Consider the following 26,390-nt stretch of genomic DNA (forward strand, 5'->3'; position numbering starts at 1 on the left):
GATTTTAAGATTTGTTTCTTGATTAGAGAAATATCTCAAATAAATTTAAATTGTTTAAAAATATATACTGTAGTTTATGTTAGCCTGGGGTAAGTATTTCAACTTATGTCAGTTTAACTAGAAATAATCTATCTATAAACACTTTATTGGGAATCTTTCAAATGAATTTTTAACTCTAGTGGCGTCTATATAGATACTTCTGTCATCAATGCTCATTTTATCGTTACCGAGTTATACTTTATTATAGTAAAATTTTATGTGCTGCCAGAAAGTGAAATGTTACATGATTGCTTCTAATAACCTTCTAATAATCTGACAGCATTTTAAATCACTGACATTTTCTTAATTTGAACAATATACTAGGTTTTTACTGAAATAACACATATTGTTTTTCTCAACAGTGCCTTCTATTTTAGTGACAATTGAAAATATATATTTTTTACCTTTTTGGAAAATAGTCTACAAAAGAGATAGTATTTTGATAAAAATTATTTCCAGCTAATGGGATTATAAAATACAGAGATAAGGACTCATATTTTCTAAATTGATTGCTAACAAAATTCAATACTAACGATTTCCATTTCAGTGACATTAGAGATTGTCATTGCATTTTGTGTTACACATCGAGTTTTGACAAGAATTTACTTTTAATATTTCATATGCTTTATTCCTAGAATTTAACACATGAGTTGGAGAACAGGGAAAAACAACAACTACAGATGTTGGATCAACTCAAGGAAATCCAGAACCACTTTGAAGTATGTGAGGCTGACCGTAAACAGGCCAACTTCCAGATCTCAGAGCTGACTCAACATGCAGAGGAAGCCACCAAGCAGGCGGAGCAGTACCTCAGTGACTTCCAGCAATCAGAGGCCCTGAGAGAGGAGGCAGAGAAGAGGAAAGAATACCTCAAATTGAAAGCTCAAGAATCCATTAGGCAATGGAAGCTTAAGCATAAGAAATTAGAGCGGGCATTGGAAAAACAATCTGAAACTCTTGATCAGCTGACAGACAGGAATAATCAGGTATAAAAGCCAATTCTTTAGGAATGATTTCTGCTGTAACTCCAGTTGTTCATCCATCTTTTGAGCTGACACTTGAGTGCTGTGTTGTGCATACACTGTTATCAATATGTCCTTGAGAGAAGAGTTTTTATGTTTTGTTTGTTTCAAAGCCAAAAGTTCTTCAGTTTATTTTCTTAAAATCCTCTTTAATAGTTAAACATTCAGGGCTTTACAGAGTTAGCCATTAAAGTAGATCCACCCTCTACCTCTGTTTAGCTTTAATTTCAATAATACGAATTATTCTTTAGTATTCTAATATTCAAATGGAAGAAAATCTTCAAATATTCCTTAACTTTTCATATGACTTTTCCCTAAGTCCATGTGTTTTAAAATCTCATTTATTTGAATATTTCAGCTTGAGATTTGACTAGAAAAAGGCATTTTAAATATGCAGTAGTTACTATGGGGCTACTTCTTGGCAGCGGCTATTATAGGCTTAGTTAAATCAGTGACATTGACAGTCTCACTGAGTAGTGATATCACATCACAAGTCTCTTCAACATTCTGTGTTTATATCCTTTTCTTAGTAACAAAAAAAGCATTTTACTTATCTGTGCCTGCATTTCACATCATCTTTTCTCTTGTATAATCAGTTGCTTTGAATGGATTTGATATTACTATGTTGATTCTCAACTAAATCTTTGGTTGCATTAAATTCAGATGCTTATAAGATAATAAGCAGGAAAGTCATGATTGATTTTTATACATGTTTAGTCTTGGTTTATCATTTGTCATTTGTCACTTGTTAAGAACTCAGAACATTCCAGAAAAATAATTATTTGGATAAGTTGACTTTTTTAATAAGAAAAACAATTGGACAATTTTATTTATAAAATCAATTGACAGCACTTAAGAGTGACAGATGCTTATTTCAGAAGAGGCTTCCTGGGAAAGATGCTTTATCTTTTACATGGGAATTTCTCAGTCATGTAGAAGATGGAGGGAGCCATCACTTTGCATTCATTGTGGAGAGCTTTTCATTTTAACCCATCCCACACAAACTGAGTGCCTGGTTGCCCTGAGATAAAGTAGATCTTAAGCTCAGACTTGAATCCAAACTAGTTTGATCCCAGGAAATTGCTCAACTTTGATTTTTCAGTTGTTATACTGGTCTTGCAACTGGTTCAGTAAGTTCCATTATAAGGGAAGTAGCTAGAGAGATGAGTGATTGAGGAGATTTGATTGAGAATCATCTGGGGATTTTACTTAATTAGAGGAAATTGAGAAGGACCCATGTCATCAGACAGTGTCCCAATTCATGGGAAGGTGCTGAGAGTTTTCTAGATTGAGTTTTTAGAATATTAAAAATGTTAAACAATCCTGATATAATTAGTTTTCTTACTTAGCATTGCTAATAATAAGCAAAGAAGTAGTTTTAAAGTGATTGCCATAGTTAGGATAGTATCACAATTATCACAGCAGGCATTGTAATTTGTCCTTTAAAAGCCTTAAAAATTAATGCAGCATGTTGCAGTTAGAGCAGTGGTTAATTAAAGAAGAAAGGGTAAGAAATGCTTCACTGTGAATTCAAGTGTCCAGTAAATCTATGATGTAGTAATATGTGTTAAATAATTTTGGAAAAAAGTATTTTTAAAAAATATCTAATTGACTATTACTTCTCTGGAATATTTAATAATTTTTAATGGTCCTGGGAGTTGAACCCAGGACTTCATGTGTGGAGGCAAGTTCTATCACTGAGCTACACTCTGATTCTTTTTATTTCTACTTTTGAGACAGGGTCTCACTAAGTTATCCAGGTTGGCCTTGAATGCTATTCTCCTGCCTCAGCAACCTGAATAGCTAACATACCAAGTGTGTGCTAACATACCCAGCTAGAAATATTTAATTCTTAATAAACTCACAACATTACCATAGATGTAAGTAATAGGATCCACTATCCACTATTTTTTTGGCCAATTACTTTCAAAAGATGACTCCATGGTGTATTTAGAAGTGTATGTTAAAATAAAAATGATACTAGTTTATAACATAACATCTGTGATTTAAAGAATAAATTAGTTACAAGTAGCCTTGTTGACCCACTTTATATGGTCAAATGATACAATCTTTATATTTGCAAAATGATTCTGTGCCTATATCCATTTCTCATTTTGTAGCATAATTTATTTTCTACTTTAAGCTTTCTCACTTAAAAATAATATTAAAAAGCCAAATCCTTTTATTTTCTTCAAATTCTTCTGAGTTTTTTTACTCTCCTTGCTTTATACATTTCTGGAAACTTGTTAAGATATTACAGATCTACTTGATTATTGGAAGATATGTAATATCAAATGAATAGCATGTCATTTTATAATAAACCAAAAAGATCAAGTTGTATTCTTTCTTTGAAGGATAGTGATAGGGATATTTTTACATCATGGAATCACAATGTACTTAGGAAGATGCAGATGAGCAAATTTGGGAGACCCAAAATTGTATAGATATAAACAATCTAATTGTTTTCAATTTTGATATTTTTCTCCTTTTTTAAAAATGTGCTGTTTGAAATAATTGGTTTTTATACATGCATTGAAAAGGATAAATGAAAAAATTTGCACTTTAACTCTGACCCTAGTGTGTGCTTTTCTGAATATCTCTAAGTTCTTTTATATTCTTTTTTTTTGAACACAGGTATGAATGATTTCCTAGGTTTTCTCCCTTTATGTTTTTTTTTCTTTTTTCCTGCTACATCTGAAAAATTAATTGGTTTGACTAGGTATTGAACTTTTTGCTTGATAGTATTAGACTTTAGGAATCTTAAATTAGCATTTTTTTGTATTTCTCTCCTGCTGAGAAAAAAAGTTATATCTAATATAGACTGTCATGTAAAATCTGAATTTTTAAAATAGTTTAATAGGAATCAATGCTGAAGTATAGTTCTTTTTTAGTTTGTATGCCATCCTGTCATATGCAATTCAAGAAAGGCCAGAGTGCTGACATTTTGTTTTTTTCATGTGCAGAAAAAATAATAAAAAAACTTCCTATTTACCTTTTAGTAAAGTTAAGACATCTTTCTGTATTTTGTGGTCTGGCCTTCCAGGAGTTGGCCCTTCATCCAATAATTGCTATGGTTTTAGACAGTATCATTCTTCTGGCTTCATACAACCATTTTCAGGCCTTCTGTCTGTAATCTTTCTTTTTGCCCCTCTTTGGAAGTTGGATTGTCTGTTTTAATAAGCTTTTTTTTTTTTTTTTTTTGCCACTGTGACTACAAGTCCCCACCAGCACAATTGTAAAGGTGGGAAAGTTTATTTGGAGGCTCACAGTTTCAGGTCTCAGTCCATTGACAACAGGCTTCCTTCCTTGGGGCTTGAGGTGAGGCTGAACTTCTTGGCAGAAGAGTGCAGTGGAGGGAATAGCAGCTTACGTGATGATCAGAAAGCAGAGATCTCCACTTGGCAGAAACATGTATATACCCCAAAGCTGTGCCTCCAAAACCCCACCTCCTCCAGCCACCCCTCCCCCTCCTTGCCTTTAGTCACTACTCAATTAATCCCATCAAGTGATTACTTCCCTGCTTGGGTTAAGGTTCTTATAACCCAGTCCTTTCTCTAACCCGTCTTGGATTGTCTCACACATGAGCTTTTTTGAGGACTCCTCACATCGAAACCATAACAGTCTGATTAGAACATCCTTTTCCCACATTCCTTACTGGTATTTTTCTTCCCCATTACATCTCCAAAATTTTCAAGAAGTTTAACACCTGGCTTCCTCTCAACTTGTTTCAGTACATGTAATTCTTGCTGTCATCCTTAGTGATTCAAAGTTCAACTCAGCAGTTCATTGAACTCTGTATCCTTATTCTTTACTACTGAATTTCCCATTTTACAGTGACCTTCAATTCACTCTACTTTTGCAACCAATTTCTGCACTTTAGACTTGTATTCATCTGTAATTGTTCTATGTTCAAACCTTCAATTCCAAAATCTCAGTCTCTGACCTTTCAGTTCTTTTATTTCTCTTTTCTTTTTTAATCATTAATACCTGGTTTTGGTCTTTCCACATTCTTCTAGTTGGCCAGCCAGTTCCTGCATTCAGTTCTTCTGTCAAATTTGGCTTAATTAGAAGCTGCTTTTTTCTCACTAGCATTTTCAATTTCTTCCTTCTACCGCATACATTTTACTTATCTTCAATCTGAAATCAATCAATTCTCTAGTTTTCCATTGCTTCTCCTATAGAGTACCAACAAAATTTGTCTTGAAATAGCACTTGGCTGGGGATGTAGCTCAGTGGTAGAATGCTTACCTAGAATAGTGTATGTGAAAGCCTTGGGTGCCATCCCTGGCACTGGAATTATTACCTTCTTCATTTCCCATTACATTTCATTCAGTAATTAATATAAGTCAATCAGTGGGCACACATTTCTGACCTGATCATTGAGGAATGGGGACTAAAGTCTGTTTGGGAATTCATGGTAAGCATTTACTTAAAAGCCTATAAAGTTTACACAAGAAGAGGGGGTTTCTTCTTTCTCTATACTGTGTCATTTGGGTCTGGAATGGCTGAAGCTATCCTGCTGCCATCCTTAGGATGAAGCCTCAATGAGAAGAGTATTAAAGAGAGAGCTACAGAGGGGGTAGAGCTAGGACTTTGACTTACTGCATCCAGTTCTTTTTGGAATAATACATTTCATTGTGGTTTAAGCCAGTTTGAATTGGAGTCTCCTTTTATTTTCACCAAAAGAAATTCAAGCAGCATTTAAATGTTAAAATTTGAATTTCAGAAATGAGGAACCATCAATAAAAGAGCCTGAATTGTAGCATTGACTAAGTGTAAATTTAGGGTGGTGGGAGGCTGTTATTGTTTTAAAGGGCAAGTGGATAAACCTTGCTACACTGTTGGGAACAGTTCAGTGAGCCATTGGAATCATACTTTTTGGGACATTGATGATGTGAATCAGAATATGGCATTAAGTGACTGGTGGGAAAACTTTAGGATGTTGAAGGATGTTATGTTCATGTTTTCAGCCTTCAGAAAGGTCTTGCAAGAAAAAGACAAATTTAGGTTGAAGCTGTCTGTCTAAAAACATAATATTGTTTTGGGTTGGGTAATCTAAAGTGTGCATTCTATAATTCAAGTTGACTTAACTGCTGATTCAGAGCCTTTGAGGGTTGGGAAAGCCAAGTGATCTACCTAACCTTAGTCCAAGTGTAAGAGGTGGAGATAGGAAATTTAGCAGGGAAAGACAAAACAAACAAACAAACAAACAAACAAGACTTCACCTAGGGCTCTTTCAAATACTTAATCAAGCATTCCTGGCCAGCCAAAGGGCACTCAAGTCCATTGTTTTGAACTGCCTCAAGATAAAGGGGCTTTTCAACTAAGGGTCCTGGAAGTGTCCAGGATACTGAGGTGGTGGTAGAGATGTTGACATTTTCATACTTAGCATCTGAACAATATTTTGGGCTCTGGCCTTTAGCCTAGTAATTAACATCAAGTCAAAGGATTTTCACACTTTACCTGTAGTAGCTGTCCAACCTAAGGCTGTCATCTTTGTCATGAATTGATATGATACTTGAACACTGGGAAAAGGGTAAAACCTAGAGAAGTGTAGAGTAGCAGAGTCTGAGTTTCAAAGAACTTTTTCGGAATCATGCTATTTCAGAGCTTCCTACTATGTGAGAAAAGTATACTTTCTGTGTAAACTAGCTTCAGGAGACAATAGTATTTTGTAATCAATTATGTTTTACCTAATAGAACTTCATCGTGAAAATATAATTTTAATCTTTAGAACTGCCTGCAAGTTTCTTTACTCATGATTAGTGGGTTATATTCCATTCCAAATGCTAATCACTGTATTTAAGCCACCTCCTCTCACTTTTAGGCCCCTCTCCTGTTATTCTTTTTTTTTTTTTAATAGAATATATATATATATATATAATATATCAACCATCATCAAGTGGATACACATTCTTCTCAGCAGCACATGGATCCTACTCAAAGATACACCATATATTATGCCATAGGGTGACTCTCAGTAAATATAAAGGTGTGGAGATAATACCATGCACCATATCTGACCATAATGGAATGAAACTGGAAATCAATGATAAAAGAAGGAAGGAAAAATCCTGCATCACCTGGAAAATGAACAATATGTTACTGAATGATCAATGGGTTACAGAAGATATAAAGGAGGAAATCAAAAAATTCCTAGAGATAAATGACAATACAGACACAACATACCGGAATCTATGGGACACAATGAAAGCAGTTTTAAGAGGGAAATTCATTTCCTGGAGTTCATTCCTCAAAAAAAGAAAAAACCAACAAATAAATGAACTCACACTACATCTTAAAACCCTAGAAAAGGAAGAGCAAAACAACAGCAAATGTAGCAGAAGACAAGAAATAATTAAAATCAGAGCGGAAATCAACGAAATTGAAACAAAAAAACCATTGAAAAAATTGATAAAACTAAAAGTTGGTTCTTCGAAAAAATAAATAAGATCGACAGACCCTTAGCCATGCTAACGAAGAGAAGAAGAGAGAGAACTCAAATTACTAACATACGGGATGAAAAAGGCAATATCACAACAGACACTACAGAAATACAGAAGATAATTAAAAAGTATTTTGAAACCCTATATTCCAATAAAATAGAAGATAGTGAAGATATCGATAAATTTCTTAAGTCATATGATCTGCCCAGATTGAGTCAGGAAGACACACACAATTTAAACAGACCAATAACAAAGGACGAAATAGATGAGGCCATCAAAAGACTACCAACCAAGAAAAGCCCTGGACCGGATGGGTATACAGCAGAGTTTTACAAAACCTTCAAAGAAGAATTAATACCAATACTTTTCAAGCTATTTCAAGAAATAGAAAAAGAAGGAGCTCTTCCAAATTCATTCTATGAGGCCAACATAACCCTGATCCCAAAACCAGACAAAGACACTTCAAAGAAAGAAAACTACAGACCAATATCTCTAATGAACTTAGATGCAAAAATTCTCAATAAAATCCTGGCAAATTGAATACAAAAACATATCAAAAAAATTGTGCACCATGATCAAGTAGGATTCATTCCTGGGATGCAAGCCTGGTTCAATATACAGAAATCAATAAATGTTATTCACCACATCAATAGATTTAAAGATAAGAACCATATGATCATCTCGATAGATGCAGAAAAAGCATTTGACAAAGTACAGCATCCCTTTATGTTCAAAACACTAGAAAAACTAGGGATAACAGGAACTTACCTCAACATTGTAAAAGCTATATATGCTAAGCCTCAGGCTAGCATCATTCTAAATGGAGAAAAACTGTAGGCATTCCCTCTAAAATCTGGAACTAGACAGGGATGCCCTCTCTCACCACTTCTATTCAATTTAGTTCTTGAAATACTAGCCAGAGCAATTAGACAGACAAAAGAAATTAAAGGCATAAAAATAGGAAAAGAAGAACTTAAATTATCGCTATTTGCGGATGACATGATAATATACTTAACAGACCCAAAAGGGTCTACAAAGAAACTGCTAGAGTTAATAAATGAATTCAGCAAAGTGGCAGGATATAAAATCAACACGCATAAATCAAAGGCATTCCTGTATATCAGCAACAAAACTTCTGAAATGGAAATGAGGAAAACCACTCCATTCACAATATCCTCAAAAAAAATAAAATACTTGGGAATCAACCTAACAAGAAAGGTGAAAGATTTATACAATGAAAACTACAGAACCCTAAAGAGAGAGATAGAAGAAGATCTTAGAAGATGGAAAAATGTACCCTGTTCATGGATAGGCAGAACTAACATCATCAAAATGGCGATATTACCCAAAGCTCTCTACAGGTTTAATGCGATGCCAATCAAAATCCCAACGGCATTTCTTGTAGAAATAGATAAAGCAATCATGAAATTCATATGGAATAACAAAAGACCCAGAATAGCAAAAGCAATTCTAAGCAGGAAGTGTGAATCTGGAGGTATAGCGATACCAGAGTTCAAACTGTATTACAAAGCAATAGTAACAAAAACAGCGTGGTACTGGTACCAAAACAGGCAGGTGGATCAATGGTACAGAATAGAGGACACAGAAACCAATCCACAAAATTACACCTTTCTTATATTTGATAAAGGGGCTAAAAACATGCAATGGAGGAAGGATAGCATCTTCAACAAATGGTTCTGGGAAAATTGGAAATCCATATGCAACAAAATGAAACTGAATCCCTTTCTCTCGCCATGCACAAAAGTTAACTCAAAATGGATCAAGGAGCTTGATATCAAATCAGAGACCCTGCACCTGATAGAAGAAAAAGTTGGCTACGATCTACATATTGTGGGGTCGGGCTCCAAATTCCTTAATAGGACGCCCATAGCCCAAGAGTTATTAACAAGAATAAACAAATGGGACTTACTTAAACTAAAAAGTTTTTTGTCAGCAAGAGAACCAATAAGAGAAGTAAATAGGGAGCCTATATCCTGGGAACAAATCTTTACTCCTCACACTTCAGATAGAGCCCTAATTTCCAGAATATACAAAGAACTCAAAAAATTAAACAATAAGATAACAAATAACCCAATCAACAAATGGGCCAAGGACCTGAACAGACACTTCTCAGAAGAGGACATACAATCAATCAATAAGTACATGAAAAAATGCTCACCATCTCTAGTAGTCAGAGAAATGCAAATCAAAACCACCCTAAGATACCATCTCACTCCAGTAAGATTGGCAGCCATTAGGAAGTCAAACAACAATAAGTGCTGGCGAGGATGTGGGGAAAAGGGTACACTTGTACATTGCTGGTGGGACTGCAAATTGGTGCGGCCAATATGGAAAGCAGTATGGAGATTCTTGGGAAAGCTGGGAATGGAACCACCATTTGACCCAGCTATCGCCCTCCTCGGACTATTCCCTGAGGACCTTAAAAGAGCATACTATAGGGATACTGCCACATCAGTGATCATAGCAGCACAATTCACAATAGCTAGACTGTGGAACCAACCTAGATGCCCTTCAATAGATGAATGGATAAAAAAAAATGTGGCATCTATACACAATGGAGTATTATGCAGCACTAAAAAATGACAAAATCATGGAATTTGCAGGGAAATGGATGGCATTAGAGCAGATTATGCTAAGTGAAGCTAGCTAATCCTTAAAAAACAAATGCCAAATGTCTTCTTTGATTTAAGGAGAGCAACTAAGAACTGAGCACGGGGAAAGAGCATGAGGAAAAGATTAACATTAAACTGAGATGAGTAATGGGAGGGGAAGGGAGAGAGAAGGGAAATTGCATGGAAACGGAAGGAAACCCTCATCGTTATACGAAATCATATATATGAGGTTGTGATGGGAAAGAGGGGGGGAAGGGAGAGAACTGAACAACAACAGATGAGGTAGAGAGGGAAGATGGGAGGGGAGGGGAGAGGGGATAGGAAAGGCAGCAGAATACAACAGTCACTAATATGGCATTATGTAAATATTGTGAATGTGTAACTGATGTGATTCTGCAATTTGTATTTGGGGTAAAAATGGAAGTGCATAACTCACTTGAATCAAACGTATGAAAGATGAAAAAAATAAAAAAAAAAAATGAATGAGAGTGCCAGCAGAAAAAAAAGATAATAGTATTATGTTATTAGTGTTATGTTTATTTTTTATTTTTTAATTTTTAAATATATGACAGCAGAATGTATTATAATTCTTATTATACATATAGAGCACAATTTTTCATATCTCTGGTTGTATACGGAGTATATTCACACAAATTCATGTCTTTATACATGTACTTTGGATAATAGTGATCATCATATTCCACCATCATTTCTAATCCCATGTCCCCTCCCTTCCCCTCCAACTCCTCTGCCCCATCTAGAGTTCATCTATTCCTCCCATGCTCCCTCTCCTTATTCCACTATGAATTAGCCTCCTTATATCAGAGAAAACATGGGTTTTTTTGGGGGGATTGGCTGACTTCACTTAGCATTATCTTCTCTAACTCCAACCATTTACCTGAAAATGCCATGATTTTATTTTCTTTTATTGGTGAGTAATATTCCATTGTGTATATATGCCACATTTTTTTATCCATTCATCTATTGAAGGGCATCTAGGTTGGTTCCACAGTTTAGTTATTGTGAATTGTGCTGCTATAAACATTGATGTGGTTGTGTCCCTGTAGTATGCTGTTTTTAAGTCCTTTGGGTATAGACCCAATTTTCCAAGAAATCTCCCTACTGCTTTCCATTTTGGCTACACCAATTTGCAGCTGCACCAGCAGTATATGAGTATACCTTTTCCCTCACATCCTCGCCAACACTTATTGTTGTTTGTATGCATTATAGCTGGCATTCTGACTGGAGTGAGATGAAATCTTAGAGTAGTTTTGATTTGCATTTCTGTAATTGCTAGCGATGGTGGACATTTTTTCATATATTTGTTGATTGATTGTATATCATCTTCTGAGAAGTGTCTGTTCAGGTCCTTGTCCCATTTATTAATTGGGTTATTTTTTTTGTGTGTGTGTTTAACTTTTTGAATTCTTTATATACCATAGAGATTAGCGCTGTATCTGTGTGAGGGCTAAAGATTTTGCTCCAAGATGAAGCCTCTCTATTCACCTCACAGATTGTTTCTGTTGCTGAGAAGAAACTTTTTTAGTTTGAGTCCATTTGATTTATTGATTCTTAATTTTAATTCCTGCACCTAAGAAGTCTTTGTCCTGTTATTCTTAAAGCCAGTTTTCATTTTCTTTGATGGGGTAAATAGAATGACCTTCCTGCCCCCAAAGATGTCTCAGTGTAATTCCTAGGATCTATGAATATGATGCTACTCTCATGATTATATATGGCACCGTTCAGTTGAAGATAAGGACATTACCTAGATGGCCCTAAACTAATCACATGAACCTTGTCTTTGGTTTTTTTTTTTTTTTGTACTATAATAGATTGTTACAGAATAGGTAACTTATAAATAGTATAGGTTTATTTGACTTATGGTTCTGAAGGCTGGCAAATCTAAGAACATGGCACAGGCAAGTGGTGAAAACCTTTGTTCAGTGTCCTAACAAGGTGGAAGGGTAAGCAAACATGAGACAGAAATTCTGACTGAACCCACATTTATAAGAAATCCAGTATTGAGATACCTAACCCACTCCTGTGATAGTAATATTGATCTCTCGTGACACCATAACCCTGATTAATCACCTCTAAAAGACACTAACTCTTAAGATGACAATTAAAACTTTTATGCCTTTTAGAGGAAATAGTAAAATCATAGCATTTCTTCACAGGCTACCCCAAACCCATGTGCTTCTCACATGTAAGATAGATTAATTCCATTCCAAAAGCCTTTCATCTCTTAATTTGTTATGGTGTTAACTAAAAAGTTCAAAGTACAGAGTCTTATGTAAATCAGATATGGGTGAGACTCAAGACACAATTCATCCTTAGACAAATTTCTTCCAGCTATGAGCCTATGAAATGAAAACAGATTTTCTATTTGAAATACAACGGTAGTACAGGCATGGATAGACAGTCCTATTCCAAAAGGGAGAAATAGGTAAGAGAAGAAGGGTAATGGTCCCAAGTAAGTCCAAAATCCAACAGAGAAAAGCTAAGTTATAAAGCTGGAGAATAATTATTCACTCTGTGTGCTGCCTCCTAGACACTTTGGGAGGTTTGGAACCCTGAAGCCTCTGGCAGCCTTGCTTCTGTGGCTTTGCATGCTGGTAGCTCATCTTCTGAGAGTCTCAAGGGTATTCCTGTCTCATGGCTTCCCTGCCTCAATATTTTGCAGCTTAGATATTTCTTTTGGCAAGTATCCTAGTTCATCACTTCTCATTTCTGCCTTGCATAAGGCCCTAGGGCATAGAATAGAGTAATCTAGGCTTTTTCTATCCTGCTTCTCCAAATGTTTCAGCCTTTATTCATTAGCCAGTTTCAAAACTACTTCCAAAATTTTCATGTATGTATTACAGTAGCAGACTTACCTTTTGGTCTCAATTTTTCTGTCTTTGTCTATTTTCTGCTATTGTAACAGAGTATCATGGATTGGGTAACTTATATACAACAGAAGTTTATTTAGGTCAGAGTTCTGGAGACTAGGAAGTCAAAGGAGCATGGCATTGGCATCTGGGGAGTGCCTTTGTGCTACATCATAGCACAAAGTAACTATTGTTTCTATGTAATCACTTTTTTATTCCTTATATTAGTTTGGTATTCTTTCTTTCTCCCTGTTTAAACTGAATATGGACTTAAGGAAACTCCTTTTTTTTTTTGAATGATTGACTCATTATGTTTTATGATTAATTGTTTCATATCGAAGTGTATTATAGAAGTGCCTTTCATATATTTGCATTTTAATTTATTATTTTTGATTTTATAATGACTATTAATTTTATTTTCTGGTTCAAGACATAGAGATTCACATGTCAAAACATCACCTTACCCTCCGTAAATATGTGCAATATTTGTCAGCAAAAAATAAAACTTAAAAAAAGGAAAAGGTTTGGTGAGCATCAGTAAGCAAGGACAGACTTGGAGAAATGGTCTTTGGAGCCAGTATTGTAGAGACAACAGTCTTGGCTTCATTGGTGACCTGCTTTTTCATTTGCAATGATTGAGTAGTGAGAATTAGAGACCATGATGATTAATTCTTAGCCTCTATTCCTTCATGTAATTCCTAACTGGTGAAGCTGGCAGGGGATAATAAACAATTAAGTTAGCAACCTTTCTCTTGAAAATCTTCCCTACATATTGGAATCATAAATTAATCTCATTTCATTCTTTTGTGACTTTAAGACTCCCAGTTGTATATTGGTGTATTTCTTGTCAATATTGACACTGATTTTTTAATGGGGGCTTATTACATCATAACCTTTCTTAAATTTTATTTGTATACTTCCCTATATTCTATCTCTGTGTCAAATATATCTCTTTTTAAAGGTGTGTAATTTTTGTGCACTTTATTGTTATGTTAGGTAATATTATTTTCATCTCTAATAAATCATAATAGGAGTTTGTTCTTTCCCCATTCCTTTGCTCAATTTATCTTACACTTAAGTATTTGTGATCATGGATTAATATATTTTGATAATGAAAATCTGAAATAACATGTTTCAGTGTGAGACTGTTTCAGGATAATTATATATCCTCCCCTTTTCTAGCCTAAAAATAATTTTCATTAAAAATAACTTTTTAAAATGAATTTTTCTTATCCTTATAAACGTTTTTACCTGACAGTCTATGGTGAATTTTATAGTAACTTGTTTTGTTTTACATTCTTAACCCATCAGATTCTAAAAGAAAAGGATGAATTGAAAAGTCAGCTTTATGCAGCATTACAACAGGTAGAGAATCTTAGAAAGGAGTTGAATGAGGTCTTAACCAAGCGTGCCCTTCAAGAGGAAGAGCTTCGCTCTAAGGAGAAGAAACTAAATGATGTTAAGTCTCATCAAGCTGAGCTTGAGATGGAAGTCAAGAATTCCCTGGACAGCATTCATAGACTAGAAGGTGAACTGAAAAAGCAGAATAAGAGTCATAGTCAGATAAAAATTGAGAAGGCTCACCTGGAGGAAGAAATTGCAGAGCTAAAGAAGAGCCAGGCCCAGGACAAAGTTAGACTTCTTGAGATGCAGGAGTCCATCAAGAATTTGAGTGCCATTCGAGCAGATCTGGCTAATAAATTGGCTGAGGAAGAGAAAGCCAAAAAAGCAGTGCTTAAGGATCTTGCTGACCTCACAGCCCAATCAAAATCCAGGGATGATGAAACAGCTACCATCATTACACAGTTAAAGCTAGAACGAGACGTTCACCAAAGGGAGCTGGCAGATCTCACATCATCACTGCAGAGTGTGAAAACGAAACATGAGCAAAACATCCAGGAGCTGATGAAGCACTTTAAGAAGGAAAAGAGTGAAGCAGAGAATCATATTAGGACATTAAAGGTACCTGTGCTGAATTATCTTGGTAATACTGAAAGAATTTATTCTGGTGACTCATGAAGTTAATAAAGCGTAAACTTTTAGAGATCATTCTATATTCCCAAGCACTGAAGGGAAGATAAAACCAACAATAAAGAGGTTTATTCATGCCTGTTTGGCCAGGTTGAAATGACCTATAGCAGCCAACTGGGAGTACTTATTTTAGAGTATTGAAACCCTTCTAAAAGAACAGTTAGCTATTTTGGGATTCCAGGAAAGGTAGAGGTGGCAGTAAGTGGTACACCTGAAACGTGCCCTCATTCAACATTTATGACCTCCTAAAATATAAAAGGCAAAGACTTGTCAAGGCCATAGATGCTGTAACCACGGTTCTTATTAGTATGGTAACTAAAGTGGATCAGCTTATGGGCTGTGTAAAACAAAGAATTTTTTGAGATTTACCTTTTCAGTTCCAAATCAAAGTTTCCGAGATAAATGCCTAATTAAGACCTTGCATTTATTTAGAGGACTGTTTCTAATGTGCTTTGGCATTTGTTATCACTGTTCAGGGCACTCATTTGATATCATGATTGTCAGGAATGTGACAAATCTATCCAAGTTCCCTAATCTATTTTTTCTCTATAGTACTTATTATTACATAATACAGATTACATACTCCATATTTATTTTTGTTATTCTCCCTTTGTTAGAATGAAAACTCCACGAGGACTGGGATTTGAGTCTGTTGTATTTATAGCTATAACTCCAATGCCTCAAATAGTTCTGGAACCTTGTAAATACTGTTAAATAGATAAATGAATAGATAAATATTTAGAGGTTAGTTATATTTTTTAAAAAAGTTTTTGACAACTACTACTTTAAAAATATTTAAACTGCAAGATGAAATTATATTGAAGTAGCTGACATTTGTAGAATGCTATACCTATTGAATGGATTCTTTCCCTGTCCTGTGTAGCCTTATGACAATAGTGGATTTAGGGTCATTGGGTTAGGTAGATCAGAACAGAGACTGGAAGAGTAGGGAGGAGATTCTTATTATAGTTCACTGGTTCAAGAAGCATCAATTTTAAGATGCATCATTGTCGTAATCTACTAAGAAAAATACTGCCTTCTGCCTATGAAGCTACGACATGCCATCAACTATAAAACAATCCAAACCAGAGATAATTAAAATGTGAAAAATGTTTTAATATTGATTAAATATGGTATGATATAATATTTATCCTTTAGAGTTGACGAAGGTATATAAAAAAAGTAGAATATGGGATATGAAAAGGAACTGATCTAAAAGAAAATAAATTATATTATATGTTAATTGGTTGACTGGGACTATAATAAACTACTAGCAAACATTTTTGCAACAAGCTATATCAGAGACTGCTATTATTTATGTAATACTGACATCATCCCTATACCTTGTATGGTATTATTTTCTCCCTGAGGAGGAAATTGTGATTTGAGAATTTTAAGTAACTTGCCTAAAGACTTACTGCTGGAGTTTGGTATAGACAGGACTTAAACCTATGTGGTTAAATGCCTGAGTTCTTAATTATTTTTATTCCTGGAAAGGTTTAGATTCAAGGATGACTGATTAATGACTCTGGTGACTAGGTAGGTAATGATGCTATTTGCCAACATAGAAAATACAGAAAGAACATATTTGGAGAGAAGGGTGGCAAATCTAGTTTTTAGCATATCGAGTTAGATGGGAGGGACTTTAAGATTAACCATGAACATCCTGGTACAGCAGTTTAGTAAATAATGAATGAGTCAGGAGTTGAGGGAAAAATTGAGATTAGAGTGAAATATTTTTGAACCAGTAATGTGTTGTTGCAGTTGAAATTATGGCATTTGGATATTAAATGTAAGAGACAAACTAAAAGAAGTAAAAATGTTGTCATTCTATTTGGCAGAGATTGACAGAAAAAGTCCATGGTAGATGTGAGGGGACTGGCTAAAACATAGAGTGAACAGCACTCAATAGAGACCAGGCATCTTTTTATCTGAAGGAAAAGATGAAGGAAGCCAGTAAGATTGGGCCACTTAATAGAGGTGGTCTTGGGAGTTGAAGAGACTGAAATTCTCTTTCTTATCTCTGAAGTAGAATAGGGCAGTGATGGGAGGAATTTATGAGCAGAGAAGACAAAAACTGCTGTGAAGACGGATCAACTGCTTGAGACTAGGCTGGGGCATGAAAGTACTGCTACATGGTTGAATCTTAAGAAAAAGTATCCTTGGCAAAGGAATAAGGGGTGCAAATCTATGATGATAGGTTGTTTATTCAGTTAGAAATTCTTATACTGGAGTGCCCATTTTCAGACTAGTAGTTGCTTATAGACTTACTGTTATTTAGGTTGTATAATAACCTACATGTTACTAACCAGGAGGTAGTAATTTATCAAATTAGAGCAAGTTCAGGATTATTTCTATAAGAACATCATTCTCACATTCAGATATGCTTTCTTGAGTAGGAGATGAAGTATTGGTGGTACAGGCAGACACCTAACAGGATCTGAATATGTCACGTGTCATAGTGGAAATGGGCTGTTTAATTCAGACTACCTAGACATACCTCCAAGTTGCTTCTCTACTTCCACCTAGTTCCTCTTTTTACCCCAACTTCTCCCTTGCAGCCCTCAGATACCTCCTAATTGCATTTTCTCAAATATGTATTTAAATGTATCACTTCTTACTCAAAAACCATGTTAACTATTTACTGTCTCTGGAACAAAGTCTCTACCTTAACCCAGCCTTCCTTCCTGTGGCCCCACCTTACTTGTGCACATTAATGGCATTTTTATATTCCCCAATCTCTGCATAAAAATATATAACAGTTCCCCATACATTCATTTCATTGCTTTTTCTCTATTTGGATTGGCCTTTCCACTGATCTGCAGGGGAAAAAATTTTGCCTAAACCTTTAAGGCCCAATTAGTTTTATACTTCTTTTATAGATGCACTAAAGTTGGAATAAATCTCAGCAGAGGCTGGGATAAATTGCTCAGTTCTCTTTATTTCATAGCTCTTCGTTGGTTTCTCCAGTGTAGCATATGGAGGCTGCCTTATATTTTGGTTTGCTGGTGTTCAGGTCTTTACCCACGTTCCTGTCTTATAGCATCTAGCACATATATAGCAAGATACTCAGTGGATGTTGGGTTTAAACATTTGAAAAACTGAAAATCAGAGGATTTGTTCCCAATATGTTCTGGGATCTACCTAGTTTGAATTTCCCGATGTAACATGGAGAAAACTGATTTCCTTGTCCTTTAGGAAATGCTTTGAATTCATTTACAATACAACAACTAAAGCAGTTTAAGAAATTTCTTCAGTGTTAAGAACTTATAATTTACATGTTTTCTGATCCTCTAGAAACTGTAAACATTTTTTGTTGTTTTAATTTCAAAGACTGAGGTCTGAATAGGGTGTTGTACTGTTCCCTAATGTAGGATCAGAGATTGTGAGGGCCCAGTAGTATAAAAAAAAGTTACCCTTAAGGAATAGTCTCCACCTTATGCTTTTTTTTTTTTTTAATGTAATACTACACTTTTACTTATCTATGATAAGTACAAAAATGTTGACAGCAAAGATATTCACAGATTTAGTATACTAAATTATGAACAGTAGAATTTTAGACAAGTAGTTCTATAAATGTTACATTTTTGTGTCCTTCAGCATCACATAATTTATTATTTTATCAGTATAATAAGCTCTGATACATTATCCATATTTTTCTCTGTACAAATTAGTTGTACTTTCCCCCTTCATGTAGAATCTCCTTTCTCATGCCTATTTTTATATTTAAATTTAAAGTGTTTACTGACATGTTCTAATTGTTATGAACATTTTCAGGATATTGGACTATCATCTTATTGTAATTTCAACAAAGTTATTTTATACAGCTTTTTATTGGAACCAAAAGATGCAGGATTGAAGTTCTATACTTTTCTATACTTTTATCGCTAGGCCATATGTTCTTAATAAAGTTACTTCACCTTTTTATGTCTTATCAACAAATCAGGAATAGTAAAATTCTTGCATATCACTGGATTGTTGTGAACACATCATTGTGTTGTAAATCCTAAAATTAAAAGTAATAAAAAATACAATAAGTTTTTAGTTTAATTAGGAATTGATGTGCTAATAAGTATGGAGAAGCATGTACTTCAGGGGGCAAAAATCCCTGGTTGGTAGAATTTGCCCAGCTCAGAGGTATAAATATCCCCATCTAGGTTGATTTCAAAGGAGACATCTCTGAACATGGGATAAGTTAGTGGAGGAGGAACACATTTGTCTTCTGAGAATCTGAGCTGGCTGTAGCACATCACCAACCTTTGGGAGAAACCTTGTTTACCTATGCTTTTCATAGGACATAAGAAAAAAAGAAAAGCATTCTACTGAAATTTAAAATTGTAATTGAACAATTTTCCTGATGAGAGACTTTATTTTTTAAATTTATTTTTGGGCTGTGATTATAGGCTTGCTCAAAAAAAATCAATTCCCTAGTTAATTCAAAGTGGCATCAGGTCTTAGGTAAATTTTGTGAAGTAAATAAAATATAGATTCTGTCTAAAACTCACAAAACTTCTTACTTTTAGGAAGTTGTTTCAATTATTATGTTCCTATACACCTAATTGAACATACATAATAAACTTATACAAGCAAAAGAAGCAGATACATTTTAGGCATTAACACACATATTTTAAACATATTATATGTAGTTGCTTATAGACTCTTAGTAACTGTAGGTATGGCCAGTTAGCATTGAAAGTTGCACCCAGATGGCTTTAAAAAGCTTACAATATTGTTCCTTTTGAGTGGCAGAGTGATGGAGTAGTTGAAACACAAACATTAGAAAGAATTCCTGGTTCAAATCCTGGCTCTACATTTCCTCACTATTTACCTTGGGTAACTTACTAACTTTTTTCTGCTTCAGCCTCAAAGCAGGAGTCAACAAGGCAATAATTTTGTCTCCCAGATTAGTTTTTGTGAGGGTGACATAAAGACAAACTGTACACAAAATGTCTTAGAGAAGTTTCTGACACCTGCTGTTTGCATTGTTATCTTAAGATTCTTTAGGTTTATATACTGGACCACTCTTGAATTCCATGTACAGAATAGATTATTCCTAATGTCTTTTTTTTTTTTTTTGAGAGAGAGAGAATTTTTTTTTAATATTTATTTTTTAGTTTTCGGTGGACACAACATCTTTTTATTTTTATGTGGTGCTGAGGATCGAACCCAGCCCCCTGAGCATGCCAGGCGAGCGCGCTACTGCTTGAGCCACACCCCAGCCCCGATTATTCCTAATGTTTATCTTTTAAAGCAATTTTGATTATATCCAAATACAGATTGATATTTTAATAATATCAATTTTTGCTACTTCAGACTGATTAGTTTCCTCAGCTGGAAAAGAAGCTTAGCATTCCTGTTCTAACTCCAAGATTTTATTATTTTACTTATTTCAAACAATTTGGTCATAGCCAGTGTAGTCTCTTTTCTCCTTCTTTTTGTCTTAGGCAGACATTTTACTACCCTATTGGTGCTGAAATAAAGTCTTGCAATATTAACTTTTAGTTTCTTGGCTGTTATGATCTTTCTAGGCACCCAAGATTTGTATGAATAATTGTATTGTATAGAAAGGACACAGTTATCTCCTGAAATCCTTGAGTTAGAAAGAACAGGAATGCTAAGCTTCTTTTACAGCTGAGAAAACTAATCACTCTGAAGTAGCATATTATTTCCCTTCGAGGGGAATAGTTCTCTAATAACTCCTACTCCTCAGCATTGGAGTCACTTCCTTTGATTGCCATGTCCCCCAGCCCCCACTGTTATCATTTATTGTTGTCAATGGATGATTGCCTTTTTCTCTGTTCATATCTGTTATCTTTAGTACTTAGTACAGTACTTGTCATTTGGTAAATACTTGCTGTCTGGCGATGGGTCATTGGATAAATGCAAAGAACATTTCGTATGTGTTTATTTTAATTTCTTTGTATGAATACTTTGAGAGAGCTAAAGTTTTATTTTTCCACTGAAAATTGTGTTATTTATTTGAAACAATTTGGTCACAGCCAGTGGACTTTCTTTTCTCCTTCTTTTTGTCTTAGGCAGAAAACTTAGAAGATAAGAACATGGCTAAAGTCCATCGTTGTCAGCTAGAGAAGTTGAAATCACAGTGTGAGAAACTTACAGAGGAATTAACCCAGAATGAAAATGAGAACAAAAAACTGAAGCTAAAATACCAGTGTTTGAAGGATCAACTAGAAGAAAAGGTAAAAATATAAATAAATTCTAATGCAAAAGGCATATTAATTTCATATTTTGTGTATATTAAAAAATGTAATTATAGTTTTTCAAAGGAAAGTTGTATTAGTGCCAGAAAAAAAAAATGACGTTTTTTTGAATGCTGGGAGTGTTATTCTTTCAACCATCCACCTTCTAATACATTGGATTTAAAAATAATCATGTATCTTAAAATAGCAGTTTAGATATAAGAAATGGTTGGTGAATTGTGCTCTATATGTTTAATATATGTAAATATATTAAAAAAAGAACTAGCAAAAAAAAAAAAAAGAAAGGGCTGGTAAATTATTGAGGGCTTTCTACGTGTCAGGTGCTTTAACAGAATTCTGTAGACAGATGTCTTGAAAACAGATATTTGTATCTCATAGTTTGGGAGGCTGGGAAGTCCAAGATCAAGGCACTGGTAGTTTCAGTTGAAGGTGCACCTCTGATTTCTAGTTGGTGCCTTTATACTGTGTTTTTATATTGCAGAAGTAGCAAGGGAGCTTTCTCGGTTCTCTTTTATAAGAGCATTAATCCTCATGAGGGTTAATGAAAGAAACAGAAAGCAAATTTAAATATTTTGTCTTGTGTGTTGATTTCTTGTTAGAAGATGACCTCAAAAAGTAGTGACTTCTACTTTAAAAATTCTGAGTATTCTACCCATCATGCCATAAATGGTAGTACTTGAAATAAATTTACACATCCTTAACCACCTTCATGACCTAATTACCCCTCAAAAGCCCCACCTCCAAATACCATCACATTGGAGACATGGTTTCAACATATGGATTTGGGGGAGACACAAAACATTCAATCTGTAGGCATTAGGGTTCTTTGATCCATGAGAAAACTAAGGTTCAAAATAAAGTATCTGTGGTTAAATGCTTTTTATGAGCTAATTCTCATAGTAATTTTTAAATTGATAATATTATCAATTATAGTTGTGGAGAGTGAAAGTTAAGGAGATTGTAACCTTTGGTATATCCCCACATGTCGTTCTTCTCAGTAGATATGTAAATTTATTTCAAATAACTACCATTTATGGCATGTTGGGTAAAATACTCAGGATTTTTAGAAGTCACTACTTTTGAGGTTGACTTCTGACAAGAAATCAACAAAGAAGAGAAGACAAAATATTTAAATTTGCTTTCTGTTTCTTTCATCAACTTCCAAAAAGAATTTTCAGTGGAGTGTGACAGAAGTCAAATGTTAAAAAGATTGTTAAAGTACAGATAATGGAAAAAGGTAGAATAGACATGAGCTGAATGAATACTGTACTGGCTGAGGGTTGCATAAATCCACAAAGAACTGCCACTGGGTGCCATCATAAAAGTGTTCATTAACTTTTAGGAAGAAACTTTCTTTCTCCTTTCTTCTTTTTTTGTTTGTGATGTTCAGCTAGTGTATATATTTGTGCATATATTTGTATGTGTATATTAATCCTAGTGATTTTAAAACCAAGAATAAGTTAGATTAGAATTCATGGTTAAATGGGGCTCCTAAATTTCAACCTATAAGGTGTACAATAGCTGAAATTTAGTTCTTATTCCATATTTTGCTTTGATTGAATGCCACAATATGCAACTAAATCAAGCAGGGTCACTCCAGGTGAATTGGTTTGGCACAAAATAATCACTCAGAGACAGAGAAATTACCTTTTTTGGGGGGTTCTGCCACAGCTCCTAGGCCCCAGCTCCTCCAAGGGAAGCAAGAGAGGCAGACTAAAGACAGAGAGCACATCTGAAACCATCCTATTTATTGAGGGGGGGCTATTCCATAGAACATTCCATCCCAAAAAGGTAAGGGGTAGTATTACAAAGGAACAAGAAGGCGGCCCACTCCCGTTGGGTAATGCCTACTCCTCTGCTGAGTGGAGATGGGGATTCACCTGCTTCTGCACACAGCTGGAACCAATCTCCACTTTTCCATCGCTCAAAGCTAGGCAATGCTCAACTCCTATATGGCAGCTCCAGACAATTGAATCTAATGTTCATACATATTTAATGTTATCTGTGGCCAGTGCATAGTTGCTTTGGAGATGATGGTAATTTTTCCAACTTTCAATAATTAAAATATTATCCAGAAGATTGTGTTTAAACATTTTATATTTCCTTATCTACATTTAAGAATGTGTTGAAATATTTGATTTGCTGAAAATGTAAAGTTTACCTTGCTCTGCTTAAATGTTTCTTCAGTGATTACGTTTGAGATGTTTCATATATATATATATATGTATGTATGCATTATCACACATCCAGATAAATGCAGCATTCACTTAAGCATCCATGATGAGACAGGCATATATCCTGAGAATGGAATATAGATAAGAAAACTGGTCTGCAGTTGATCCTTTTAGTTGTTAAAACTATATACAGGTTAAATATCTCTTTCTTGAAATTTTTGGGACTAGAAATGTTTAAGATTTTGGAGTTATTTAGCTTTTGGAATATTTATGTATATATAATGAGATATTTTAGAAATAGGACCAAGTCTAAACACATATCCCAAAGGTAATTTTATACAATATTTTTAGTATGCCTATGTTTTGATGATGATCTGTCATATGAGGTCAAATGTGGAATTTTTCACATGTGATATCCTGTCATCACTAAAAAGTATCTTAATTTGGAGCATTTTGGGTTTTAGAATTTTGGATTAGAGATGTTCAACCTGTGGTCAAGTACTGACAATGCATACTAACATAGAGGAAAAATGACCACTGTATACTGAAATGGTAAGTAATCTTAAAGACACACACACACACAAATACAAATATATATCTCACACACACACATACACGTAAGTTGTTTCTCTGTCCTATAGGGGATTGGTTCCAGTGTCTTCCAAGGATAGCCAAATCTGCAGTTACTCAAGTCCCTTATAAAAAGATCATATAATATTTGTGTTTAATTTATATATATCTTCCTGTATATTATGTCATCTCCACATTACTGAAATACAATGTAAATGCTATGTAAGTAGTTGTTATATGGTATTAGTTAGGAAGTAATGACCAGGGTAAAGTCTGTAAATTTTTGGTATACATATATATATATTTTTCAATATATGGTCAGTTGAATTCTGGATTTGGAGGATATGGAGGGCTGACTGTACACCTTATTTTTTCTTCAATATTTATTTTGGTTTTAAATGATCATGTTTTTGATTGATTTAACTGTGTTTGCCCATATCTTAGTATGGATAGGTGTGAACCAAAATTTTAATGGATTATCTCATCTACAAACAGAGCCTTTTTCTTTGAGAGGTAGCATAGCATTAGTTATTATTGCAAAATGGTGACTATGCACCCTTTTCTAGTGTGGCGTTAGTTAAGTTGCCTAAACATTAATGCCTCAGTTTTTATCGACCTTTAACATTATAATAATTCCTTTATTTTAAGATTAAATATGAAAATGTAAGCAAAGTACTTGGCCCATTATCTGGTATCTAATATGTCAATTATTAGTAGCTGCTATAATTGTGTTTTCATGTATTTACCGATTAATGATTCAACCTAGCAATCAACTGCCTGTGATCTACACAATAATGTGAAAATAATCATAATGGCAATAATATGCCTGTGGTCTACCTAATTATAAAACCATAGAACTGTGCAGATGAGAGGTTTAGAACCAGACTGTATTGAATCATTTGAGACAGATGTTCCACAAAGGAAGCACCCATGTGAAAATAACTGGCAGTTCTATCAACAAGTGATTTTTGAAGGCATGTGGTAAAGAAACCAAACAGGTGGACAGTTTTATAGTTATGCTTTCTAATGGAGGAGAGAAATCACATCTTTGTATTTTTTCCATCTCTAAGATAAGGCATAGAACCTGAGACATAGCAAATAATTTATAGTTAAAGAGAAACAGGTAAATGTGTATACACACAAACATATACAAATACAGACACATGTGCACGTGCAAGGGGGCCAGACTAGGGAAAATAAAATAAGGTAAATTAAGTTTTCAGTGAAGGAAAGCCCAATGAAGTAATAGACCAAAGATCTCTGTTTAAGCAATGTAGTAAACTTGAAAAATGGGTCAAAGGGGATTAACAATATGGCTCTATTGTAATCAAAAAGAAACTTTGTTTTCCTCATAAAATGATATTCTTGCTTGTCCATTTTCAATATAAATACATGAGTTACTAGACATGCACAGTGTTTCTAAAAAAAATTCATATTATTTTAATGGTATGCTTTGTTTTAGGATGTTTCTAGTCTTATTATCACTTTGATAAACTTAGAAATGTTAAAACTACATCAAAGTTCATATAAAGTGTTAGCACCAGTGCCAGCATCAATCAGTGGTAGAAGATTGCCATTAGTGTATCTGGACAGAATAACTAACTTTGGCATATTTTCCTCGTATGTTCAGTGGTAATCTGTGGTAAACAATGCATTTTTTTCTAACATTTGATTTTGCTTTGTCAAATGTTATTTTCCAATTTTACATAACAAAGAGAACAAGTATTTTGCAGAACTTTTATATGTGCATTTAAGACTTTATTAAGAGCTTCTTACCAGGGAAGAATTGCTCCTGAAATGTTAGATAAAGAATTTTTCAGAATTATAGTATCATTAAAATTAATTATTTTCTTTGTTTAAATTTTGTAGGAAAATATTTTCTCTTTTGTTCCAGAAAGATCCTATTGATATTAATCTTTTGATTTTCTGACATTTGCGTAGAAACTCATAACACTGTTTATTTTATTAGAAACATATCTTTTTTGATTTTAGTGGAATGTGTATCAACAAGAGTTAGATAATTAAATCATTTTTGCTTAGCAAGACAGCATCAGTTTACATTGTGAAAGTTTCATAATAATGTCTGATTGACACAGATCTGTGTCTGATCTAAGTTTTGAGAAATTTCATATTCAAATAGGTGTTTAGTAATGATACTGGCTATTGTTGAAATCACAAGTAATTTGCAGACATATTAAAAGAAGGGAATTTTAATTTTGAACATTTGCATAGTTTGTTAGAGCTGGTGCCTAAAATTAAGAAAAGAGTATATTATAGAAGATTCCGTTTATACTCTATGTATTCTTTTGGTCTTTTGTTCTTAGGATTGTGGCCATATTCTCAAAAATATTTTAAATATTTTGTTCAGGTATATTTATAAATAA

The 26,390-nt window shown here is 34.3% G+C and overlaps 1 protein-coding gene across 2 annotated transcripts in view; it reads left to right on the forward strand.

Annotated features, from left to right (window-relative positions):
• The window catches only part of Cep128 (centrosomal protein 128), a 387,702-nt gene that overhangs the window by 113,746 nt on the left and 247,566 nt on the right, over window positions 1-26,390 (forward strand). For both annotated transcript variants that reach the window (XM_076848049.2, XM_076848048.2), the window contains exons 15-17: window positions 675-1,025; window positions 14,322-14,972; window positions 21,077-21,241. In XM_076848049.2, coding sequence (XP_076704164.1) covers window positions 675-1,025; window positions 14,322-14,972; window positions 21,077-21,241 — 1,167 coding nt within the window. The remainder of the gene's footprint in view (window positions 1-674; window positions 1,026-14,321; window positions 14,973-21,076; window positions 21,242-26,390) is intronic.

Source organism: Callospermophilus lateralis, chromosome 3 (genome assembly GCF_048772815.1).
Source record: "Callospermophilus lateralis isolate mCalLat2 chromosome 3, mCalLat2.hap1, whole genome shotgun sequence".
Lineage (NCBI taxonomy): Eukaryota > Metazoa > Chordata > Mammalia > Rodentia > Sciuridae > Callospermophilus > Callospermophilus lateralis.